The sequence below is a fragment of the Podarcis melisellensis genome (assembly GCF_964234715.1).
Source record: "Podarcis melisellensis genome assembly, chromosome: 1".
Lineage (NCBI taxonomy): Eukaryota > Metazoa > Chordata > Lepidosauria > Squamata > Lacertidae > Podarcis > Podarcis melisellensis.
The window spans coordinates 132,505,889-132,533,499 of record NC_138528.1 but is presented as its reverse complement, the minus strand read 5'-3'; the positions used below and the strand labels follow the sequence as shown (position 1 = coordinate 132,533,499).

Genomic DNA, 27,611 nt, shown 5'->3' with positions numbered 1-27,611 from the left:
GTGTTAAAATTGACATTTTTTACTCTCAGAAATGGACCTGTTTTGTGTGACACTGTAAGTGGAGCTGTGCCTTCCCCAGACCACACAAACAGGCTTGGTCCTCACACTCACTTTGCTTCTTCCTGGTCCCTTTAGCATAGTGGGTGTCATCCAAACCCAGGATTGTGCTCTCTCCTCCTTAATCACAATCTGTAGCTCCTGTTAAGGAGAAGAGAGCTTAACCACAAGCCCAGGTTGGGATAACCCACTAAACAAAACCTTGGCTTAACTGCCATGTGTTTGTTGAAAGAACCAGGGTAGAGTAGTTTTCTCCAGAAAACCATGCATTTACATAAAGCCATGGCTGGATATAGCCTTACATGCAGATATGGCTATGATGTGAAGAAGAGCAGAAGCAGAAGCAGAAGAAGAGTTTGGATTTGATATCCCGCTTTATCACTCCCCTTCAGGAGTCTCAAAGCAGCTAACAATCTCCTTTCCCTTCCTCCCCCACAACAAACACTTTGTGAGGTGAGTGGGGCTGAGAGACTTCAGAGAAGCGTGACTGGTCCAAGGTCACCCAGCAGCTGCAGGTGGAGGAGCGGAGACGCGAACCTGGTTCCCCAGATTACGAGTCTACCACTCTCAACCACTACATCACACTGGCTCTGTAGACAGTTAAGCACATTTTATTTCCTTCAATTTGACTACATCTGAACACTTCAGCACAGTGAGCTTCCATTGAAATGGGGGAAAGAAATAGCAAAGGAGCACCTCTGGGAGCTCCCTCTTAGCTTTTTTCATTATCATCATATTTGTTTTCAGTCTTCTGTTCCTACTTATGGTCTCTGTGCATCCAGAACCTTCATTAAGAGATCTCTCTCTCTCTCTTTTGCAAAGTCATTTTTTACTCATACTTTGTCCTACAAATTTATAGAATCCCGTACCTTGTCAGGTTTGGAACTGTTTCACTGCTCTGCTGGACAACACAGGGCCTGTCAGCGCATGTGAGGTTCAGTAATGTCGCAAACAGGCCACTTTGGCTTGGACTCCCTGCTTCTAGAATTTCTTGCACTTTATTTTGTCTCATTTTGACTACTGAAATTTATTCCGTACTTGATTTTTCTTGTCTATCTTAAGAGTTTTTCACCTTTTGTTCAAAATCCAATTGCTAAAATTATGTAGCTTTCCTACTGCTTTGATCGTATCATTCCTCTCTTCTGATATCTCTGCTTGTTTCCTCTAATCTTTCATATTTGGAACCATTTTTAGATAGTCTTTGCCAACTCTGTATCAGATGATTGCATTGCAAGCAACAAGGACTAGGAACAATTTGAGCCTATCTTTGTTGATATCAGGGGCATCAACAAGGGTTAAGCTAATAAAAACGATCCTTTGAATAAAAATATCCTGGCATGGGGTCAGCTTCTAAAGCTGCAATTCACAGATGACTGCAGCAGTACTTGGTACAGCTGAGAAAAGAAAGTTGCAGAGACCTAGATTAGGGTAATTTTATGCACCAAGGAAACAAAGCATATACAGGACTAATGGAGGCAAGTTGCATTGGGGTTTGAAGAGGAACAAGGAAGAAAGGCTAGGGAGCCTTGCAGGGGAGAATTTATGTGTGCTTAACCACATTTCCCTTTAGCTGAATTTAATTCTTGTGTTACAGTCCAGCCATGAAAATGATGAAAACTGAGGCTGGGGAGAGGTTAAGGGAAGCCGTCCTGTCAGTTTCCCCTATGGCCCTGCCAAAGCATTCATATTAGAAGGGGAACCCAAGAGTTCCCCTTGTAACATGCAGTTCTGCTCTATATAGTGGGCCACTTTCTGACTTACTTCCATGCACGAATCCAATGCCAACTAAAAGCTCCACTTTCAGCAGGAATATTTGTGACCCCAGCATGAATTCAAGCAATGGCTGTAAGGATACCTACTTTGCTGCCGTGGCTTAAATTACAGATAGGGCTGCAAAGCAAAAGGGAAAGGTCCCTTTGAGGTTTAAATCATCAGATGCCGGGTGGACAGAATCTCATGGCACCAGCATGGTTAATATTTTTAATTGCTTAAGATACCTCTGAGTTACCTGCAGACAATCTAAATGGAAGTTTGAAGGTACAGCTTGTGTGACCCAGGCTTGGAGAATCCCCCCACAGTGGAGATGGGGCAGATACAGTATTAATGAGGGGTTTTTTTTTATCACCAGCCAGTTTGTGCAAATCTTTTGTGGAGGGAAAAAGCTGGAGAAATCTACCTAATAAATAAAAAAGCAAATAATTGCAAATATTTTGCTGCTCTGTTTTTTTAAAAATCTAACTATCAGATTTTTTTAAAGCCTTGAATAATATACGCTTAACCACTGAACTATGAATAGCTAAATAATTATAGCTCGCATGCTCTTTCCAATTAGGTTCAGGTTTTTTAAAGCAGATTCTTGCTATATCCTTTCTAGTTTTGTAGCCCTTTATTTTCTTTCCCATTCCTTTTCTTTTAGAGAACGTTTGTCGTTCACTGCATTCAAAACTGAAATTGTTGTGGAGAGAGACAGAGACACACGGAGAGAGAGATTTGCAGAGCACCAGGAGTTGTAATATATTCAGTGTAGACAACAGTTCATTAAGATTAAGTATTTCAATCATCGCAGCAATACTTTGTCAGTACCGCTCAAGTCACGTTTTACGTACACACCCTTTGTTGTGTCTTCAAGTGGTACTGTTTCATTCAAAAGAAGACAATGTTGGATCAAACATAATTTCAAATGGCTCCTCTGTTTACAGCAGCTGAATGACACAAGCCTCCCATTTCTGATTCAGAAGCTGTACATGGCTAGTGGCAGCAAGCAGACTCCTGAAACCATTGTAAACCGTAATGTATTCCAGCTTGAAATTAGATGAGCTGGTCATTTGCTATCGAAAGATGGTTGTAATGAATGCCTCTCTATTTATCAATTCTTCTTATTTCAATCCTAGTTCTTTTAGCCCCAGGCGCTCCTCAAAGATTGGTCTTTTTTCTCCCTGCTGAGAATTCAGAAAGGAGAAACTTTGCATAAAATTGTATGCTGTCAGATGTTTTTCTCCAGAATAGCTGAAAGTCTTGTCTTTCCTACTTCTTATGTGCCCTACAAAAGCATCCCATGTTAATATTTGATTAGGTGAAATATGAGCAAGAGTCCCACAGCTGCCCTCAGACAGTTTACTATTAAGACAAAAAAGTTCTTCCAAGAGGTTGCAAAGTTAGGAGATAATATATTGATTTTTACACTTCCTGACAATGTGATAAGAATCATTTTGTATAAGAATATATTCTAGCCTCATGCATACAATTTCCATTCAAACTGCTCCGCACTCTCTCAAGCCACCACTGCCCTGCATTTTGAAGTGAACAAGCAACCACATTCCTATGCTTTTGTAGCCTGGCTGGCGTGATTCCTATTCACAGTACTTCTGTATAAATTTTTCCTTAGCAAGAATTTTCCACAGAAATTCATATATAAAAATCAAAGCCAGACTATTTAATGAAATGCTGATTTATATGTACTGCATACTACCCTATGAGAAAATGTGTTGATTTGTCTTGACATCACATTCTGGCCTTGAGTGCTACATGAATTCAGTTAACTAAATCCAGTGCTTTTTTCTTTTTAAAAAAATGTTTAGGGGTATGCGTGCCCCCAGAAAAAAGCACTGTCTAAATCCCAAACATAGGTCAGGGGTGGTGTTTTGTACAAAACTTTAGACCTTTATTCAGCTGGATTACGGAAATGGAACCTTATGTATAATTATTCATAAATAAAATCATTATGCCAGGGATAGGACAGTAGAAACGAGCAAATTCCAGAGCTTTCAAACCAAATTTCTGTCATTTTTACAAGAACTAGAAGGGGTCTTAAGAGGAATTACTGTACATACATGAAGCATGGGGTTAAACTCTGTGGAGATAGTAAGGAAGCAATTAAAGATAACTGTATAGAAATAACTCTGAAATGGTTTTTAATGGAAGCAGACCACTCACTCATAGTCAGGGGAATATTATTTTGAGTGGTGGGAAAGAGATAGTAAGAACGTTTTGTAAAGCAAATAAGTATTTTAAGATAGGAGTCCTTTACATTGTGTGTGGCTTTTTAAATTGTCTTGCATGGAAGGTTCAGTGAGGTGGGGCAATAAATAATATGTTATTTATATGGTGACAACCACCATGATACTGTATTTAAGAAGTGGTGACTGACAGTCACATCATCTATTAAAAATGGATTGATAAAATTGAGTTGCCTTCATTCGGGTGTTCGGCTGATTAACATTAAATGCCTTTTTAAATGTTTTTGTGGGAGGGGGGTTATTGGTTTGTTTTTATTTTATTATGAATTTTGTATTCTCATTTTGTATTTTTCTATTGTGAATATGGGATCTTTGGAGGAAGGGTGGTATACAAATTTGCTAAATAGTAATACTTGGTTCTTTGGTGTTAATCAGACAGGGTTTGATTTCTGCTATTATTTGTTGGTATGTTTTGCTTTGAAGGACTTGGCGTAGACACATCAGAGGCTAAACTCTTTGGGATGGTGTCACTTAGTGTCAGTGACCATTTTTGTCTTTTTGTACTCACAAGCCCACCAGAAGGACTTGATGGCTCTGGAAAGGTTCTAGCAGGGGATAGATTGTAACTAGTAATGGGAAATGATCGCTTTCTATTCTATTGTGACATCAATAGGACTCCCAAGCAGGATATAAAGATCACGTGAGTAAACCCACTCTAGTAGTTTCTTGCCTTGTGGGTTGATTTTCTTGTCCAGAGAATAATGAGATAATGTGAAGCATCCCTTTATGTGTATTTACTTTTGATTCAGATTTGTCATGGCCAACAACTAGTACAATAAAGTCATTTACCTACTACTACTACTAATAATAATAATAACAACTGATAATAATGATAATAAATTTATTATTTGTACCCCACCTATCTGACTGGGTTGCCCCAGCTACTCTGGGCAGCTTAAAGCATATACAAAAACATAATAAAACATTAAACTTTAAAAACTCCCCTATCCAGGGCTGCCTTCAGGTGTCTTCCAATAGCTGCATAGTTCTTTATCTCCTTGACATCTGATGGGAGGATATTCCACAGGATGGGAGCCACTACCGAAAAGGTCTTCTGCCTCATTCCCTTCTCTTCACTTCTCACAGTGAGGGAGTCATCAGGAAGACCCTCAGAGCTGGACCTCAGTGTCCAGGCTGAACAATAGGGGTGGGGACGCCCCTTCAGATATACTGGACTGATGCCATTTAGGGCTTTAAACTCTTTGAATTGTGCTCAGAAATGTACTGGGAGCCAATGTAGGTCTTACAGGACCATAGCTGTCAACTTTTCCCTTTTCTTGCAAGGAATCCTATTCGGAATAAGGGGAATTCCCTTTAAAAAAAGGGAAACGTTGACAGCTATGTTCAGGACTGGTGTTATTTGGTCCCAGTCATCGCTCCCAGTCACCCGTCTACTTGCCTTGTTCTGGTTTAGTTGTAATTTCTCTAATTCCCATCATCCTTGACCATGCTGGCTGAGGCTGATGGGAGTTGTGGTCCTGCACAGAACCTTGTATATCATTATTTTAGGCTTAGCAGCAGGCAGACTTTGTAACTCTTAAAAACAACTCTGTGATGGGACCCTAGTCAGGTAAAGTAGAAGCCACTTGAGGAATCATGCGGATCCAAGAATGAAAATAAATCAATGCAAAATTTCTTTAACAAGATAAACCAATCAAAGGGGTAATTGATTACAGTTGGATTTTCATGAAATAGTTGGCACAAAGAGCCTATTTCAAACAGCTATGTATGACAAGTGCTCCATGAGGTGAACCATTTTGTGTATTTGTGTTTAGTTTATGGATCATCCCCACTCCCAGAGCAGATGGTTTGTCTCTGTGCCATCACAATCCATTGTTAAAAATGTTTGACAGCAAATTACACAGTGAGGACCACCAATCATAGCCAAGAACCAATGAATTGCTGAATACACCAGCTGCCACATGTCAGCATTCAGCCTCAATGGAAAACCAAGAATATTAATATAGCACCTATAGAATGACTATTGGTGGGTAATGGAGTCCTCTTATGTGCTGATCTTATGTCCTTTTTGTGTTGATCCATATCACTGGCACTATCCCCTTCCCTATCAGAGAACGTCTGCTATTTACTCTGTTGGGAATAATAGTACCCCATACTTGGGATTAATGTTACATGGGGGTGAAATCTGTGAATTACCTCCTGAAGTGGAGCAGTTGGACTTGTGGCTTCCTCAATCTCTTGCTACCTCAGCCCTAAAACACCTAGTCCTCTCCTGTTCTGCTATACACTCTGAATATTATCATAGCCACTACAGCTGTGGTCTTCATTGAGGCAAGGCTCCTGAATGGCAACTAAAAGGTTCCTCCATTTACTACTTTAATAACGGATTTATGTCTGGAAACAGACTTCATACCTTTGGACACAAACAAGGAAACAAAAAATAGTCTCTCCTAAAAATTGTGAGTGGATTCCAACATACTGATTCGTTCCTACATTTTCAGCTCAGCTCAACTTCAGATTTGCCTCCTTATTCTTTAAATTTTTAATCTATAAATTCAGTTGCTCGATGCAAGCATATCTTTTGGAATCAGAACATAGATTGCATTCATTTCTTTTAGACAAATCATCTCCTTCAGAGCTGACAAGCAGATGAGAAGAATGAAATATGCCTTCTATATTTTAGATCTACTATCCTTTTAAAGCCACTTCTTCTGCTGAAAAGATGGGCAGTCATACCCCATGAAGTCATCTGCTGCAATAGCTACTGGAAAAACAAAATTAATGAAAATGGTTTCACCTGTAGGTTAGATAGTTGGTAAATGTTTTATTTTGCACTTCAACAGTTGCTTATTAGAAGAACCAGAATGAGTTTTATTTGCTGTGGTACTGTGTCAAAGAGCACAGCAAATCCATTATTCATAATATCTCTTCCAATTCATAGGGCCATTGATACAATGAAGGTTGTTTTTCTGAAGAATGCCACCCACTTGAAATCTGGCTTATTGGGATAAATAACTAAACTCTACTCCGAAGAAAAGCAATTTAAAAACACCCTGAAATTCATTTTACTCACTTAAGTGCTTAAGTGTTGATATTTATTGCATTTTAACCATTTGCATTGTTTTCACAAGTAGCTGCCGATTGAACAGAGCTAAGCAATTTCAGTCAAGTTTAGTTGAGGAGGGGGAAGACAGAGAGAAACTTGTGAACACTGCAGTATAATATATAATGAATATTTAGCGATTGTAAGATGTAATGGTGCTCTAGTAGGCAGATTAAACAATCATTAATATACTACATAACTATATCTTCATGCTAATTTACAACAGAATATTGAAGGATCTCTGTTTTGGCTATGTATTATGAGTGCCGAATGGAATGGGCTATCTTAACCTAGAACTTGCCTGCAGCTGTTTCTTGGGAGACCTCCATCTTCCCCCCCCCCACCTGCTGGACCTGTGGCCTCTACTGGATCTCCAGACCAGGAGCTGCCTGTATCTGTGCAAATAGGGCAGGGACTAGGACCCTAGGAGGGCAGGCAGCATTGGAAACACCTAGGCATGCACGGGTTGCTGGGGCAGCTCTCTAGAGCCTGCTTGACCTGGGGGTGGGGCCACCACCAAAGGAGTTTGTGTCTTTGGGGGCTGGACTTCAGGGGTGGAACGAGGGTAAAGTGTTTAACCACTTGTGCTAAAGTTCTGGTTTCAACGGGGATGACGTTTTAACATGGGTGGGTGTGGTTTATTTGGGGTGAGGTTATTTTTAATTGATGCAGGTGGCGCTGTGGGTTAAACCACAGAGCCTAGGACTTGCCGATCAGAAGGTCGGCGGTTTGAATCCCCGCGACGGGGTGAGCTCCCGTTGCTCGGTCCCTGCTCCTGCCAACCTAGCAGTTCAAAAGCACCTCAAAGTGCAAGTAGATAAATAGGTACCGCTCCGGCGGGAAGGTAAACGACGTTTCTGTGCGCTGCTCTGATTCACCAGAAGTGGCTTAGTCATGCTGGCCACATGACCCAGAAGCTATTCACCGGCTCCCTCGGCCAGTAAAGCGAGATGAGTGCCGCAACTCCAGAGTTGGTCACGACTGAACCTAACAGTCAGGGGTCCCTTTATTTTTACCTATTTTAAATTATTCTTAAGAGTTATATGTCAATTTGCATATTGAAAATGTATTTGTATTTTTTTGTTTTATAAGGCTGGTTATCAATCTTTATTGCAGTCCAAAGACCCACAAAACAATTTCAAAACTAGATACAGTTAAAACGACCAGACAGACAGCTAGAAGAAACCAAGGCAGTAATTTTGTTTTATCTGGGGCACAGTCATCATTGTTCCTTATAACTTCTGGAAAAAACTTTGCCATGGCCAGTGTAATATCATTAGACCTGTCATCCAAAAGATATTTAATATGGGAGGCTTCAGATTTTCCCGGCATATTTGCCAGCAGAGGTTTGATCAGTTAGTCCCTTGCTTGCTCATATTGCCCACAATGCAGTAGGATATGCTTCATATAATTGACGTCCTGGGAACATAAACAAAGCCTATTAAGGGATGCCTCTCAGTCTACCATTTAGCACTTCCAAAGGAAATACATTTAGTCTGGCTTTGGTAACTAAACGCCAATAGGTAGGTACAGACAAATTCCTAAGGTATGAGGATATCTGAAAATCGTACCCGTATTGGATTCCAGCTGTGATCGGGCTACAAATTACATAAGATCTGGATCATAGGTCGCTATGTGAGATGTCCCAGAGCCTTTGCCTCATGGATTTAAGGGCAGTGTTGTAACCCAGATGATATAAGAGGGATGATGGCAGTCCAATCAAGATGGCTTTTCTGGCCATAGTTTTCAGCCATGGGCTGACAAACTTCTCGTTGGTTAAATAATAATAATAATAATAATAATAATAATAATAATAATAATAAAAATTTTTATTTATATCCCGCCCTCCCCAGACGAAGCCGGGCTCAGGGCGGCTAACAACAGTACTTATGTACTAATAATCTTTCCCCAGGCCGAATACTGAGATCTTGAGCCAGTATCTCAAGGCAGCCCACCATGCTTTGATGGAGAGTGGGCATTCACCTGTTTCCAGAAAAAGAATTGAATTTGGAACACAGTTTGGGACCTGTATTAGGGACCCATTAATACTTTTAAATGTGTTTGTGGGAGGGGTTTGTTGTTTTGTTGATTTTAACAATTTACTTGTGTTTTTACCTTGTATTTTTATCCTCTGAACCACACTGATATCTTGTGATGAAGGGCAGTATATAAATTTAATAAATAATAACAACAACCTTTTGACAAAATATTTGTGCTGAATGGAACTGGCTATCTGAACCTTATCAAGAACCTTATCACAAAGGGTGTATGAATAAACAGCCAATCTGAAGCAAATCATAACTTTAATTTTGTTAGGACTGTACAATTTGAATTTCACACATTGCCGTAGTTTAGAAGGCTTTTCTTCATCGATTGGAATAAAAGATAATTGCTAATAAAATAGAAGGAAATGCTTTATATCTAGCTTTTGTGTGGAGTACAATTGGATTAAAATAATGAAAGCTAAAGCACCAGCTCAGGAAAGTAATGATGAGAAAAGTGAATCAGCCGCCATGCACACTTTAATCTCCTTGTTTTGAAAACTTTGTGACAGAAAGGTTTTTACTCTGTCAAATAAATGTATCAATAATCTAAGCTTCTATTAGAATGTAAAAACAAGTTGCTATATTCCTTTCCCCATAGATCTGTATCCAAAGTCCATTATTTTAAACAAAGATGGAAGGTTGGTGTCCCTTGCACTGCTGCTGTGGCAACCAGATCATGTGTCCAAAAATAAGAGTCGGTGCTTTTTTTCTTTAAATAAATGTTTAGGGGTACTCTCATTTTCCTACTCATATTGAAATACTGCCCCTCAATGAGGCCAAACTTAGATTCACAAAATGTTTAGGGGGATGCGTACCCCCAGAAAAAAAGCACTGATACTAGTTAAGGAACAGAGAACTGTTGTGGTGTTTGTGGGCCTAGAGTACCAATAAATATTTTGATTCACTATAGCAAAAGGCCAGTGCTCTCAGCTGATAGTTCCCCAACCATCAAACATACACAGTTGAGGACTCCTCTTCAATAAATGGTTGCCACTACCAACTTTACTACACAGTGTTGTGAGCATAGAGAAGCAAGGCTTAGCAAGTGCATTGTTTACTGATCCTGTAATCCCCATTTAACTCTCAGTACAGGTAGCCAGATAGCTGTCAGCTGTGGGGACACCATGTGCAAGGAGGCCTTTGGGGAGCAAGTCCAGGTTTCTAATTCAAGGAGTTTTGTTGAAGCATTCAATATAAAGAGTATTGAAATAACATGTGGGCATTGATTGGTAATGTTCTAGTTATTCCTAGACTGGCATAGTCTAAATGTAATTTCAGTACTTTCAAACAGAGCCTCTCTAGATAGCACTCTCTGGTGTACAGGACATTGTATTCTGTGGTGGGCATAGATCCAGAGGCAAAAATAAGTGGAACAGAGGATGTGATTCTTATCTTTTTACAGCAGGCTATATTCCATTGGTAGGGATGCAGGTGGCGCTGTGGGTTAAAGCCTCAGCGCCTAGGACTTGCCGATCGAAAGGTCGGCGGTTCGAATCCCTGCGGTGGGGTGCGCTCCCGCAGCTCGGTCCTAGCGCCTGCCAACCTAGCAGTTCGAAAGCACCTCCGGGTGCAAGTAGATAAATAGGGACCGCTTACTAGCGGGAAGGTAAACGGCGTTTCCGTGTGCGGCTCTGGCTCGCCAGAGCAGCGATGTCACGCTGGCCACGTGACCCGGAAGTGTCTCCGGACAGCGCTGGCCCCTGGCCTCTTGAGTGAGATGGGCGCACAACCCCAGAGTCTGTCAAGACTGGCCCGTACGGGCAGGGGTACCTTTACCTTTACCTTTATATTCCATTCTAAAGTCAGACATTTCCACATCCGCACATACACCCCTCCCATCTTCCATCCATGCAAGCAAGATTTGTTATCCCAGTTCAAGGCATTTGAATGATGAAAAAGCACTTGAGAAGGGTGTGGAGCAAAAGGTAAAGGTAAAGGACTCCTGGACGGTTAAGTCCAGTCAAAGGCGACTATGGGGTGCAGCGCTCATCTCTCTTCAGGCCAAGGGAGCTGACATTTGTCCACAGACTGCTTTCTGGGTCATGTGGCCAGCAAGACTAAACCGCTTCTGGTGCAACAGGCACACCATGACAGAAACCAGAGCACACAGAAATGCCGTTTACCTTCCCACCGCAGTGGTGCCTCTTTATCTGCTTGCACTGGCATGCTTCTGAACTGCTAGGCTGGCAGAAGCTGGCTCCTGTTCCTAGGCCAGGAAAGCTAATATTCTGTCTTGAGAATTAGTCATTTTATAAACTCTTCAAATATATTTTTATATTAGGGGTGGCTAATCTGTAGCCCTCCAGATGTTATTAGAGTCCAACTCCCATCATTCCCAATTGGCATGGCAAATGATTTTTTGTTTTTCAGATTTCAGTGGCACCCTGTGTGAGGCCGAAATTTGACACCCCCAGCCTCTTGCCTTCTGTTCTGCTCCATTCACTATGACATAGTTGCGAAACCCTGTGGCATCATCTAGGCTCAGCGCCCAGTGCAGGAACCAGGCGTGCTGCCCCAAATCTGCTTCTGATGGTAGTTGTGGCCCAACATCATCTGTTTGACCAACCACTCTTATTGTATTTACTGTAATACTATAAATGCCTTGAATGTGCCTTCATTTTCAGCATAGCAACTCCTTCCATCAGCAAAATTATTTCCTTTTAAAAAGCAAGGAGGAGATTATGTAAGTAATATCTTCGATTGAAATAAGAGCTAATTGTTAACAGGAAAGTTAAGCAGCAGGCCCATTCAGTGGATAGTTTCTGTTTCCTTCTTTGTGCACAATTTTTGTAGTGGTACCCTATTATGTGGAATGCTCTCCAGTGTAAGTGTGCTTGGCATTGGTGCTAAGCATTGGTGCTATTTTGCTGCTAAGAAAAGGCTTACATTTCTGCCCTGGGCATTTGAAGTGTTAGTTTGTGTAGTATTAACTGTGATATGTAGCACTCATCTGATTTTAGTCTCTCTTACTGTTAAGAGAGAAAAATGGGAAAGATTGAGGGCACAAGGAGAAGGGGACGACAGAAGACGAGATCATAGAATCATAGAGTTGGAAGAGACCACAAGGGCCATCGAGTCCAACCCCCTGCCAAGCAGGAAACAGTTGGACAGAGATGGTTGGACAGTGTTCTCAAAGCTAGTAACATGAGTTTGACCAAACTGCGGGAGGCAGTGGAAGACAGGAGTGCCTGGTGTGCTCTGGTCCAGGCGGTCACGAAGAGTCGGACACAACTAAACGACAACAACAACTGTTAAGTCAGTTTTTAATATTTATGGTTGTCTTTTACCCTGCTCTGGGATCCACCAAAATAAATGCCATTAAATAAATAAATAGAATGTATGAATCTCCCTCTGGAGGTTGTGGACTCTCCTTAGAGGTTTTTAAGCAGAAGTTTGATGGCCATCTACCATGGATGCTTTAGCTGAGATTCCAGGATTGCAGGGGGTTGGACTAAATGACCCTTGGGTTAAGGTTACCAGATGTCCCCGTTTCCCGGGGACTGTACCCAGATTTACAAATCAGTCCCCTGACAAAATCTATTTAGTAGGAAGTTGAAAAGTGTCCCTGGATTCATTGAAAAAAATCTGGTAACCTTACCTTGGGTCCCTTCCAACTCTGACATTCTATGATGCTATGACATGAATATTTTTGCATCTAGTTTCAACACTGCATTCTGGTTCATCTGGAATTAACCCGTGTTGATTGTGACCATTAAGAGAAACATTGTGGGATTTTTGCTGAGATGTGGTCTCAGAATTCCTTGGGTAGATGTCAAACAATTTCAGAATGTGCTATTGGCTCTGCTGTTCAGTGTGGGGTGTTTATCCCTGCCATGCCCAAAAACAGTGCTAGGAGGAGGGCCAGCTAGGCTGCCTGCCACTAATTTTGATACACGATTAGACACTTCCTGCTGAAGTCAGCAGGCCAGAAATCTTAACAACACATTCATCAATTGAAAATATTGAACCATGTTTGGATGGCAAATTGAGATAAAAGGTAAATTATTGGATTAACCTGATAAAACTGGGCAGCCATCCATTCAAGATATGCTGCAGGACTTTCCTGTTTAATCAAGATCTTGCCTGATAGATGTGAATAAATGGTACTGGGTTTTATTTTGGTGCAAACAGCAAGTTGAGTTATTCATGTGTTGCTTTTTATCTTTGTTCTGGCATTCAGAAACCGATATACACATATTATACATCAGAAAATAAAGCAGTTTAGAAGTCGAGAGCTAAAAGAGAGAGAGAGACAGAGATGTTTTACAGCTTTTTTTTCTTTTAAAAAAAGCAACAACCCCAGAAAATGAAACATTTTTCTACATTATTTGGGTTGTAGTCAACTAACTTTTACTAGAGTAGACCCACTGAAATTAATGGACCTAAGTTAATCATGCTAATTTCAATGGGTCTACTCTGAGTAAAAGTTAGTTAAATGCTACCCTTTATTATTATTTTCAACCCACTTCAAAAATCTACAGTAAAAATATTTTTGTCTAGAATAACTGAACTTTCTACTGCAATACCACTTGGCTACCAACCTGAGTTTTTGGTCATTCTGGGATATAATTGTTGCAGGATAACACTGTTGCAGCATAAACACTGTTGAATTCAGGGGGAAACAAGTTTATATATCCATGCATATGAGCCATTCAGCCTAAGAGACTGATTATAAATCAGGAAGTTCCTGGTCCTGAATTTCACCTCTACCATCAGTAGCCTAAGGCAAGCCTCTATTCTCTCAGCTTCACTTCTAGAATTAATACTATTGCAAGGATTGCAACAAGCTAATGTTTGGACACTCAAAACATTACATAAATGCTAATTAATAGTATTGAACAAGAAATGAAATCTGTAGCTGTGCAGGGATAACACAGAGGGATAATTTGCTATACAAGCCTTGCAGAAGAGTTAGAGGGAAAAGTGCGTCTCATTGCTGATCTCAGCTGCTGTGGTAACTCATGATAACCTTACTGTCACTGACACGGAGGCAGAGTTAATTCCTGTCTTCTAAACTGCTGAGCAGAAAACTAGACAAAAGAGAACAGCACAGTTGAAGGGTGATTTAGTTGTTTGTACTTTGTTAAATTTCAGATCTGGTCTATCCATTTGCATTTTTAGTTTGACACAGCAGTAGCCAATTGTAGGTCCAGGTAATGCTTCTGGAAAAGAGAGGCATCACATATCTGCTTCAAGAAGGAAGCAGTCCATGCTGCTCCCACAACCTGAGTTCATTCTTTTTTCCACTCTCTTCAGGTGTGGGGTGGGACTGCATTTGGTTTTACAGAACTGAGAACACTGTGAGCAAAAGGAAAAGGGCAAGATTCAGCCCGTGAGTCCACTATTGCAACAATATTTCCGCACGCTTCTCCCCGCATGCCCCCTGCAGCTCCCCAAATTGGTTCTGGTGGGATCAGGAAAAGCTGCTGAACAGTGTGGGGGAAGAGGGGATCTTTCCATTTGGCGAACAGAAATGCCATAGTACATGAGTAGGCAAACTAAGGTCCAGGGACCAGATCGCCTTCTAAATCCGGCCCATGGACTGTCTGGAAATCAGCGTGTTTTACATGAGTAGAATGTGTGCTTTTTTAAAAAAATGCATCTCTGGGTTATTTGTGGGGCATAGGAATTCATTCCCCCTCCAAAAAAATATAGTCTGGTCCCCCACAAGGTCTGAGGAACAGTGGACCAGCCCCCTGCTGAAAAAGTTTGCTGACCTCTGCCATAGCACTACATTGAATTCTTCCCACAATGGGCTCATGTGCCACCCGCTCTAGTCTATTCTCATTATGTCCACATCAGAAACATTAGTTAGTCTCAACTGTGTTCAGAATCATTAATTACTGTTTGAAGCTATTAAGTTGAAAACAGGCAAAGTGCTGGAGAAGGAGAGGTGAGGCATTTGAGCCCAATGCTTATGGTGAATCAGGCCACTGATTTGCCACCACAAGTCTGCTCACCCCTCTTGGTGTGACAGCGTTGCAGAACGGCAGAGGCTCCATTGGGGCCCCGATGATGGAACAATGATTTCAGTGCTCTTCCTGATAGGCGGTGGGGTCTTATGCCCCCACTGCTTATAAGGGGCAAGATCCTAGTCCGTATCCTGCTTCGGTGAATGGGGTTGCAGGCTGGGATTTGGGCTGTGCCAGGGGGCGGAGCCGACGGAGCGGGAAGGCTTCTCTTGGGTCCACCCCTTGGTCATTTAAGCAGTCTGCATCCAGGGTACTACCTGTTTGTTCCTTCAGCGGTTGGGCATTGGGGGAATCCGTTATCTTGGATAGAGGGGAGGTTGTAGTCTCCCCCTGCCCCTCCAAATGCTGGGATATCCTGTTAAAGGGATTGGGGGAGGGGGAGAGAGTAGTCATGTCTTTGTGCCCATGTGGGGCCAGGGCCGAAGGCACTCCCCCAGATGGCGGTCCCTGCGGGGGTCACTCTATTTGATGTAAGTCGTAGGAACCCCCACCCAGATTGACCACACGTCACTTCTGGCAGGCGGGCAGAAAGTATTTTGATTGCCCCATGTCTAAGCCAAACCTCTTTCATCTGTATTCAGGAAAATTGTGGCCTGTTTTGATCCAAACCAGTCTCTTATTGGTCTCTTATTTATATGGGTTGGGGTATGGGGATCATAATGCCTGGACCTGCAACTGCATGTTAAACATGAAAATAATGAATTTGTCAGTAATAAATATGGATATGCGGCTAAGGTAGCCCAGTTCTTGATGTTTCTGATCAACATACCTTTTCTAAAAATTGTGGAAGCTGTAGAAGAATTATTCAGAAATATTTGCATTGAATGCTGAGGCATTCTAACTTATGAGGGAAATAGTGTTTGATACATGTAGCTTCCAAGTATTACATGTTAGGCCAATCTTTTTTTCCAAATAAGAAACTTAGGAGTTTTGGAGACATCCCTAGTTACTCCCCACTGACTGAAAAGATCTAGTTAAGGAAGGGATCGTAGTGAATCCCAAAGGTATATTTGACTGCTTTTTATAGTCTGGCAAATATCATTTTTTTAAAAACATTTCATACACCATGTCAAGGTTGGCAGAGAAAATAAATTAATCTAGGATTATATTTCCATTTTAATAGCCTAATTTGACCCATTAGTATTATTTACCTGTTTTAGTTATCTAAATCCTGCCTTAAGGTAGCTTTTAAAAGATGCATAATAAACAATATCAGCATCATCAGGATCCTATCCACAAGACAGTTGAAGGTAGAACTGAGGTTTGGATGTGTTCTCTCCCATCTGGGTTCAAAATATTGTGCAGAGCCTACATACAGGGAACAAACATTCCTACTTCAGACCTTTCCGCTCCAACTCATGAAAATTTATATATTTCAAGCTTTTTTTCTTTTTGAACATACTTAGAAGTTTGTATGACAGACCTAAAAACTAAGCCCTTTTATATTTCACAGAGATGATATGAGCACTCACCCACAAAGTCTGTGCTTTGATACTTGCTATGTCAATGGGCTTCAACTGACTTGATTTGAAATGGAATATGCATCCAGTCCAAAGAAAATCTGCCTGTGTTTCAAGCTACACATTGAGATTTTTGGTTGGCTTACCTAGAGGAGCCTTCATGTTGTGTTCCTCTTGCATTTGTTCATCATGTCGTCAGTCAGAGCCTGAAGAGATTTGAATGATGTGGAAACAGATATTTGGCTCATTGGAGAATAGCTAATTTCAATTACACTTTTGAACATGCTTGTATTCAAGTAGACAAAGATGCGCAGTGGGTATCTGGCAACAGATCAGTAATGAAGTTATTTATTTATCAGTCCCATATGTCTTCCATTTTATCTTCACATTAATCCTGTCACATAGGTTTGTCTGAGGGTGACTGACTGAGTTCACCCAGCAAGCTTTGTGGCAATATTGTCACAATATTGTTGAAGCTTCCCTATCCAACATTTTTCTGGGTGTACAGACTGCAGACTTGGAGCATATTTACTTGGAGCTTATGTTGGGGTTTATTCATCTTATAGAAGGTCAGACATGTTGAGAGGATAGGACCAGCAGATGTGACCACAATCTCTGCCTCCATCCTTACATCTAACATCTGATCAAAATATGCAAGAGGTTTAATATGTGAATTTCTTACTAATGCAGAGTGCTAATGGTGATGACAATAGCATCATCATAATCATATATCATACTCCAGTAGACAGTGATTTAAGTCACGGTAGCTCAACGTCCTCCAAACAACCTTTTGACATTCATTATTCTAAAAACAGTTCCTAAGGATCCTGGGTGATCATTGCTGGCTAGATTCAACAAAAGGGTTGCACCCCAACTTTCAGCAGAATTCTATACATGTCTGCTCAGAAGTACGCTAAATGCAGGTAGGAATACGGTGCAAGTTATGTTCCTATTCAATGTGACTTGTTGTGACTAACATTTCACATTGATTTTAGTTGGGCCTAAAGGCAACTAGCTGTCTGATCCAACCCAGCATATTCTGAGATTTAAGAAGTACTTTAAGTATTCGAACAGAACTCTTTTAAATAATTCTGTATACAGTGGTACCTTGTACCATGTCAGGTTACAAACACTTCGGGTTACAGACTCCGCTAACCCAGAAATAGTACCTCGGGTTAAGAACTTTACCTCAGGATGAGAACAGAAATTGCGTGCCAGCTGTTCGGCGGCAGCAGGAGGCCCCATTAGCTAAAGTGGTGCTTCAGGTTAAGAACAGTTTCAGGTTAAGAACAGACCTCCAAAACAAATTAAGTTTGTAACCAGAGGTACCACTGTATCTGCCTGTATTTTGTGTATAGAACTCAAACCTGTCTTTTGCTGTTTTCTGTTTGGTTTTGTTTCAATTTCATGTAGGAGTATCTTCATCACAAGCAAATAATGATGATATACTTTCATAGCACGTCACATGTTCAAACAGCATAAAACATTATCTCCCTAATCCTTCATTACAATAATCAGTAAAAGTCTCATTTATAGTTCTAACAATAAAAACATGAATGAGATCACAGACTCTCATAATTAAATCTCACCCCCCACCTTGTTAAATCCTAATTATAATATAAACAATCCCAAAATTTGTATTTCGAGGTCACAGATGATAGCAAATCGATTTTTCCCCAATCACAAGTTAGTATTTTAGTACATACAAAAATGTGTCGTACTAAGGCACATTAAGATACTGTTTCTAGTTATCTTCTTACAGAAGTCTTCTGTTCTAAAGCACACAAGACCTGCTGCCATAAACCTTTGTAGGAACATTCCCTCTAATTAACACAAGAAAAGTCATTGTATTCATGGTTTCATTGGGCAGGCTCATTAAAGGACCAACAAGGCTCACATTAACACAGGTTCTTGTGTCATTTTTCTTAATATCCCATTAGGCTGTAGGATCCTCTGCGGCCCTTTCTCTGAACTCCTTCGCATATTCTAGGGCAGCAGTGTGGTGTAGTGGTTAAGAGTGGTGGACTCGTAATCTGGTGAACCGGGTTTGCTTCCCCGATCATCCACATGCAGCTGCTGGGTGACTTCTCTGAAGTCTCTCAGCCTCACTCACCTCACAGAGTGTTTGTTGTGAGGGAGGAAGGGAAAGGAGATTGTTAGGTGCTTTGAGACTCCTTTGGGTAGTGATAAAGCGGGATATCAAAGCCAAACTACTACTACTACTACTCTTCTTCTTCTTCTTCTTCTTCTTCTTCTTCTTCTTCCCCAGCTGTCGATTTGGCATTGAGGATGATATGCTGACAGTTAAACAGATGCCATCCTCTGTCAGGATAGGCTGAGCATATAACTCCCGCATAAATGGAAAACACAGTAATCCAGTTAGGGTAGTTGCATTCAATGGTTATCTTCTATTCCTTCTTTTACCACTCATCCGGTTTTGATTTTATACTATAAGAGGAGGCAGGGACAGCAGGGAAAACATGTCTATAAACTCACTATTGAGGATGCGCTCACGTATTTCCCCCCCATAAGTGAATTCTGGGGGTTGGTCTGTGTGCTTAAAAGTAGACTCCCTAATACACCCCTTGGAGTCTAAACCTTCCTCGCCACAAGAAGCTGTGGCTCCATTATCACTCCTGTGCTTCCTATTTCTCTGTATCCAGACCCACAGGCGATCTAGCTGTTGTGACCCAGTACCCCTAATCTGGTCCTCGTGGTCACTATCAGAATAATCAGACTTACTTGAGGAATCCCTCCTGGACTTACGTCCCCTTCTCCTGGTTCTGTGGGATCTTTTTCTCCTGTGTTGCGACCTATGTGGTTCGGGGCTCATAAAACTGTCAGATAGGCTAGAGCAGTGGTGGTGAACCTATGGCACGCATGCCAGAGGGGGCACTCAGAGCCCTCTCTGTGGGCACGCGAGCCCAGCACAGTGTGTGTGTGTGTGTGTGTGTGTGTGTGCGTGCGCGCGCGCAAAACGGAGCTACAATCTCCAGGTTGGTGGCCCCCCAAGAGTTCTGAGCAGCCACCTTCCTCCTCCTGCTGCTGCTGCAAGGTTGAGGCCTTACACATCCTTTGGCCGGGGCCAATGGGAGTGGAGTCAGAAGTGGAGTGGATGCTTCGCGTTCCTACTTGCGTGCAAGCAGGAGCAGGGCGGGGATCTCTCAGCTAGGAAGCACAAAGCCTCCTCTTCTGAGAGATCCCTGCCTCCACTCCTGCCTCCACGTAGGAGTGGGATTGGGCAGCTCGGCTGAGGAGTGCCTGGCTGTCTTCAGGTGGTGCAGGGGCTCTCAGATGCAGCTTCCGGGCTGCCTCCACCTCCCCCAATTTCAGCAGCTATTCAGCTTAGCTGCCTTCACGGGGTTGCAGGGGATCTGATGCGGAAGTGGGGGCTCCTTTTCTCTCTTGAGGGTAGTGCAGGCACGAACCCCGCAATGGAAAGTGCGATGGAGCCTGCACCTCCCCAGCTGAGCAGCCCCGATCCAGCTCCTGCTCCCGTGCAAGCAGCAATGCTGCCTAGCAGAGCAGCCTGATCCCATTCTACTTGGCTGCAAGCAGGAGCAGGCTGGAGGGGTGGGGTGGTGGTGACATCCCTTACCAGCTCACTTGCCGCCCCGGGCCAGCCTTCCCTCACTCTGAAAACGGAAGTGTGGCATTCAAAACGGAAGTTATACTCAGAACAGAGCACGTTCCACTACCAGAAAAAGTTTGAAAACCCGAACACTCATTTCCAGGTTTGAAGCGTTTGGGTTCCAAGTATTTTGAGAACTAAGCTATTCGAAAACCAAGGTACCACTGTGTTGCTCCACTCTCTCTCCACGTAGATGCGCCAACCTCCCCTTCTAATCTTAGACCTCAGTATTCAGGTTAAATTGCCATGTTGGCACTTTGTGATAAATCAGTGGGTTTTGGGTTGCAGTTTGGGCACTTGGTCTCTAAAAGGTTCACCATCACTGCCCTATGTCACCCTCCCATTGTTTTTTGATTACGTCGAGGGGGGTTGTGGGATTTTGTAGCAGTATTTTCTATATTGTGGATACCATCCCTTTGCTGTGTCCCTTTGTTAGGAAGAGGTTTTCAAAGGTTGTCAAGGGCCTAGTTGCTGCTGATTTTACTACTGGATTGTTTAAGAGGGCATGTAATTGGTGGTGTGCTAGCCAGGGCATTTGAGTGCCCCCTAGCTTGTCTTGCATTTCTTGTCTCAATGTGGGTTTGTTATTTTTGTAGGTCTGCTAGGCAGTATAAGCCTTTGGCTTGCCAGGTTTTTATCTGGAGGTTTTGTGCTGCGTGGTGGAATAGTGGGAGGTGTGCCAGGGGGATTAGTTGGGACGGGGGGGGGGGGTAAGAGGGCATTTTGCCTCTTTTAAAGTGGTGTGAAGTGCATTAATTTGTATGTAAAAAATGTTTCCTCTCCTGGAAAAAGTGTCTCTGGGAGAAGAATTTTGCTCATTCTTGATAGAATTGTTCTTCTGTCCAGTAAGGAAGACAGAAGGGGAAGAGGGTCAGGGAGACAGAGGTATGCTTCAAAATGTGCATTTTTCTTTGTGGAAAATCATAAGACTCTTTTCAGCAGTTGCTTTGAGTGTGGCTGCACACTTTCATTTAAATTATGTCTCAGCTGGAAGAAGATGAGTTTGTTTTATGTAGCAGTCAGAGGTTCAGAACAATATCAGTCACTGAGCTACCAGAATGGTAAATTAAATCTGGAGAGAGTGAAGGGAGCTTGCTCATCACTACACACTGATATAGAAGCGGCAAAGAGGGAGAGCTGAAACAGGCCCAAGTGTTTATGTTCTTGATGGAAACGTACAAATCATTTCCTTCCTTCCTTTAGTTGTCGTGGTCCATCACTTTAGTCCATTTTCACCTTGCTAAGGGATTCTGAATGGGCCTCCCTGCGCTGACACCTAATTAATCTCTCACAAGCCTCTTCTTGCAGCCTGTCTGTCTGCAGCCCCCTCGTCCTATCTGAGTTACTCATAATATATATTCCTTTCTTGGGTTGTCTTTTCCCCTGAAGATGCAGCTTTCAATTTCTCTATTGGGAACTGTCTGATATAAATCAATCTGTTCTTCTTGTTCTACCCCACAGGAATTTATCAGCAGTCTCCAGCACATTCTTTCTCTCTTTGCATTTCTGTCAGAAGTATGATATGGTAATTGTTAGGAGTACACAATTTGTTCAGTGCTAATTGATTATTTCAAACTATTTTACCTACATCTTTCTCTATTCAGATAATGTAAACACTATTGCCACAAATACAGGCTTTATCGAAGACTCATATTATAATTTGGAGCATAGACTGTGACAACTGAAAGGAATCACACAGGTCATCTTGTGCTAATGTGACTCAACCACCTTTCATATCCTGTGAACATGCATCCTGCCATTTCCCCAGATTGTTTCTTTGTGTCTAATTGGAATGAGCTCTCACAGCCTGTTCTGTACTTGCACGGTGCCTGCATTCCAGGACTCTCCTCTAATGCTAGAAATGTAATGATGTGCTGAATCTCTAATAACCTATTCAATTCACTGTGTAATTGATTATTGACTTACAAAAATGGCCACTGCCATTAGGATTTAAACAGCTGGGTGTGATAAATATAAACAGCATTCCAGACTTGCAAAACAGAAGTTAACTCCCACTTGAGAATTGGCCACAAAGGACATAAACCATTTTGAAAACCATTTTCTGGAGAATAAGAAGGCGCGGGGGTGGGGTGGGGGGGTGGGTTACTATCTCTTTGCTCTGCATGACAGCTTCTAGGAAATATAGGACTGGCTACTACTGGAAACAGGATGCTGGGTCAGATCTAACAGGGCTATGTGTAAATTCTTAAGAAATTTCTGGGCAATTTGAAACACTGATAGTCTTCAGTTGTAAAGAACATTGGTGGTGGACTACACATTCACACATGCACAGACACATACGTCTCATCGCCCACTCTCACACAAAGGAAGACAGGTGTGCACATGCAACATGGAGACACACATGCATTCTTGCACAGTCATGGAGAGAGAGACATGTGGGAAGGGTCACTGCCATGCATCCATTTGCCTTTTTCCCCTCAAAAGACCCCTTTTTTATTTGTTTTTCTGTTTTTTTTATATCATCATTATATACTGTATTATAGTCATATTCAGGATATTAAGAGGAGAAAATAACATAAATGTAAGACATACATAAATAAATATTAGTAGTAACATAACTTCTTCCTCCAATTTTCCATCTAAACGCATACACACACAGCCTGCCCACATCTCCCATCTGCCAAACAGGGAAGAGTTATTTCCATATGTGTATCTTCTATTAAAACGTGGCAGATCACTTTCCTATGAGGTTAATAGTAGCACAAACACAGTGATCTTTGTGGGATTAAATCTTAACCTCCTTTGTTCTCCCTATCTGCCTAGGGTAAGGTGGGCTCGGTGGGTCACAGGGCTTCAGTTTCACAGGTAGGGATAGCAGCTCCATCGTTCTATGAATTATCAACATTTCATGCCTTTCTATGACATTCATTTATTGTAATTGCAATGCAAGAATGTGCATGAACAATGTAGCAAAGTCAAAGAACTGGAAATAGTTTGCTCAAGTGAATCTAACTGGCACAATTAATGAGCTTGTTAGTGGCCTTGTTATGTAGAAAGGCAGGGAAGTAAGTAAGTAAGTAAATAGTGTTGTTGTTTTTTGTCAACATGAATAGTGTGGATGCCAAATTATAATTTGTCAGTCAGTTGTAGTTATGCTTCCTTTTGCTGTTGGAAAACATTGCCAAGTTATTCCACTATGGTTGCTTAGGATATGTCATTGTGTTCTCTTGCAGTGAGCGGTGCAGATACACCTTTCGTGGCCATAAGGATTCAGTAAACAGCATTGAATTTCTTCCTTTCTCCAACATCATTCTCACCAGCTCTGCAGACAAGACATTGTCTCTTTGGGATGCCAGAACAGTAAGCTAACTTATTGCTTTGGGAACTGGGTGAACTCATAAAAGCTGGACAAACACACTGCTTGCTTGATGGGAAATATTTGAATCTTTTGTAATAATACCTCAATCAAGTGGATGATGTCAAGTTATAGGAAGGAAGTAGGAGGGAAATGAGGAATGTCCCAATTTAATAAAGGTGATTTCCCCCTCTGGACTCCAATAACGTATGCATTTAGAGACCACTGAACTTTACGTAAACATATAATATATAATATTTCTGAACACTGAACACCAACTTTTTGTAAGTTTCCTTCCATTGCCAGGTGCTTTGGGAGGTTGTTCTGTGGACTCCTGCCTATCAGTCTTGGGCTCAGTCATCTCCTGATCTACTACAGCAGACTCAGCCCTGATTCTGGTCTGGCTCCTTAGCTGGTGACTCTGAGGCCTCCAACCCTGTGTTTTAAAGGCCGCTGGACTTTGAGGTCCTGACACCACCTCCCCCTCCATGGTCTCAATCCAATGGGCTTGGCTTGTTCAGATAGACACAATGGAATTGCTGACATGGGCATGAACAGCTTCCCACAAACAGTCCTTGGGTAGGTAGCGCTTCCATTATAAGAGTCTCTGATGCATTCATGATTCTAGAATTTGAGCTACTTCATATTCTTCCTGCCTGTTGTCCGTGAGTGGTGTGGCTGGAGGTTGGTGTCTTTCTGGATCTGGATTTAGCATAGCTGAAACCAGGAGCGACTGATGAAACACTGGATGTACTATGTTGAAGGTAGCTGAAGCCTGTAAGCAACAGGGTTTTCAGAAAGGGGCAAAGCTGTTATCAGGGTTGGGGCAGTGGCGGAGGAAGGGTGTGCGGGGGGGGGGGTGGTCCGCCCCAGGCGTCATCACTGGGGTGTGTGTGACAAAATGAGTTTTTTAAAAAAATAATAAATTGGGCTCACAAAACTTTTTAGGAGTGACGTGGTGGCATAGGCGTCCGCAGGTTCCACGCTGCCTGAAACGGCAACATGGGACTTGTGCTGGCCTACTTCCCCTCCCTCAGCCGCCCTACAGCTGAGAGGGAGGTGGCGGAGAGACTCCAAGTGTTGGAGAGGCTCGCCCCACCCCCACGGGCAGATTGCCCTGCCCCCTGTTGCAGGACACGCCCCCACACCAGGCACCTGAGCGGCTAGCTACACCGCTGGGTGGGGGGGACCTACTTGCAATCTATTTTACTAGAGAGGCATTCAGTGTCAGTTGGAGAGTTGATGAGCATACTCAAGAGGGTTCTCAGCCTGCCATTTGTGGTCAGCATAGGCCTTGCATTTGGCATGGTTCAACTTGACTCTGAGGTCCTCCTCAGAGGCACCAGAAGCTGGAAATTGGTGGAAGAAGTGACATCTGGGAAATAGAGGGTTTGGAAGTATTGCTGAGGAAAAGCCGAGAGCTGTTGTAGGCCAAATTCTGCTATGCCCAACAGATCTACCCAGTTCTGCTGTTGATGGGAAGAGCAATACCAGAGATGTTGCTCCTATGTAGGGCTGATCCCTTCTGTCTGCCCATCATTTTGAGGATGATAGGCTGAAATATAGGCATGGATTTCTAGCAGGTTGCATAGGGCATGGCAGAACTATGGCCTTTGGTCTGAAACAGTATGGGCCAAGAATCCATGTAGATGGAATAGAGTTGCTGTTTCATGGGTACTTGGGGTTCTCTGGCAAGAAATGAAGTGGGTCATATTAGTGAGGACATCAGTGACCACAATGTGGTTGTGAATTGCCTAGAGGGGAACTGGTCTGTGCAGAAGTCCCTAATCAATATTTGTCATGGTCTGGGTAGTCTTTCTTCTTTTGTATGATTACTTAAAGTACCAACCACAGTCACTGCCCCCACTCACTACACTTACCCCACCCCCACCCTGCTCAGAGATGGACACTTAATCTTTTAACTGTTCTATTTCCCTGAATTCAGATCACTTCAGTAAAAATTGTTTTACTGTCTGAAACTCTAACTGTGGCTGGTAGCTGGCTGCATGTGGCAAACGAAATGAATGCATGACAGAATGGCATCTTCACATAAGAAATACTAACTCATCTTTCTGCTTTTGACAATGCATGCTGCTGATTGCTGACAGTCACATCAGGAGAGAATCTGCATTAAAAAAAGCATTCTGTAAATTTGTTTTGTAATGCCAATGCATGGCACAGCATATTAAGAAATCATCACCTAGATATAACAGACAGAGCACACACATAGTTCCAATACATGTTTACTCTGGCTGGATCAGACGAGGACCACAGAAATAATGACAGTGAGATGAGCAGAGTGACGATCTTAAGCTCAGAGACTGAAAACAGTGATGAGAAATTCGGGGTGAAAAAATTATCAAAAGATTGGTATCAAAGACTGCTCACAAGCTCTCACATGTGTGGCAGGAGATCGTTTTGTGCACGAGCAGCCAAGCTCTGTCAAAACTTGCTACGGTTTTGCAAAACTTTTGGTTTTGCTAAGCCAAGGTTTGACTTAATTAGTTGTGTGAACCAGGCTAATATCTGTTCCTTAAGTACACAGCCTCTTATATTTACTTCTTTCTGCAATATGCAGCAGGCTCTGATGATGAAGCAGTGGCTGTAACTATTGTTAGATACATTAGGCATCGTAAGAAACCATGTTCTACAAACCCACTTCACATTATGGTTTCTGATTCTTGTTTGTTGGCATATCTCAGACTGTGGTTTGCTAAATCATTCCACGCTGTACTTTTTCTTCTTTAACCATGAATGTGATGACTTCATTGAACCTTTATGTGATATATCTGTGTTGGCTTATAGGCTCTATAAATAACTTTCCTTACACATTAACATTTTATTTAAATTATACTAAGAGAAATTGCTAAATAGAAAAATAAGAACAAGATTTAGAAAGCAACAAGAAGCTTAAATGTGGGTATCATTGTTCAGTCTAATAAGTTGGGGGTCATTTCACCCTTGAGTGGAATGGTCTTCCTGGGGAGCTTGTGGACTGCCCTTCCTTTGGGGGGGGGGAGTTTAAGCAGAGACTGGGTGGCCATCTGTCAAGGATGCTTTAGCTGAGATTTCTGCATTGCTGGGGTTTGGACTTGATGTACCATGCTATGATATCATTGCTAGTCTTAACTGGACATGTGTATCTTTCTTTCTCACTTCTCTGTGTCTCCAATCAGTCTTTTTAAAAATGTAGTTCACTCTTTTAAATCCTTCCAGGCGTACACAGGTTAACTATGGGTTTGAGAATACATTAAGGTATTTTTCAGAGAGTTAAGTTGTGGGTGAACATATCAGACGACACAGTGATTCTTCAAATAGCTCCTGTTTATTCACAGGCCAGAACAGAACTGAAGGGTTCAGCCAGCCTGCTTATATAGAGCTCCACTACAACGCAACTGTAACACTTTCTGTAACTATCCAATCACTGAACGTCACTTTCAATCCCTTATTTGCATATGTGGACCTGAGTGAAAGCTATCTACAGTATCCCCCTGCTAGCCCAGGGTGAGAACTTCAGTACATAACACAGAGAATGTGGAAAACATAGAATACCTACTCCTCTAGTACATTATGCTTTCAGCATTATATTCTTCCTCCACCTTTTTCTGTTTCTTTTTGACTAGTTGAACAAGAATTTTATCTTTGTTGTTTTCCACAGAGCAGTCTAATGTTGTCATCTGGGCAGTGAGGATTTGAAACAGATGATAGGTAGCTGATGTAAAAATAATTATGTGTAGAAACCTTGAAAATGAGAAAAAAGGCCAGCAGGATATGGACCACAGCTTCAGAAAGACTGAGCTGAATCTTCTGGGAATATATAGTTGGTGTGCACTGAATGAATAGAAATACATGAATATTGAGATTGCCATGGTAAGTGAAGCAGGAGGTTTCAAAAACTGATGCAAACTAAGGTCACACATGGTGGCATCTCTATTTCTGCTCCTCCATTCCTTCATATAGATAATGTCACTCACCAGTGCTGTAGTCACAAAGGCACAGTACATCTTTTAACTTCAGGCAGCAGTCATATTATTCCTAGAGAAACTTGGG

General features: G+C 42.1%; 1 protein-coding gene across 3 annotated transcripts in view; it reads left to right on the top strand.

Moving 5' to 3' along the window:
- SPAG16 (sperm associated antigen 16) overlaps positions 1 to 27,611 on the top strand; it is a 399,910-nt gene that overhangs the window by 212,798 nt on the left and 159,501 nt on the right. For all 3 annotated transcript variants that reach the window (XM_081924719.1, XM_081924718.1, XM_081924720.1), the window contains one exon: positions 23,440 to 23,566. In XM_081924719.1, the coding sequence (XP_081780845.1) occupies positions 23,440 to 23,566 (127 nt within the window). The remainder of the gene's footprint in view (positions 1 to 23,439; positions 23,567 to 27,611) is intronic.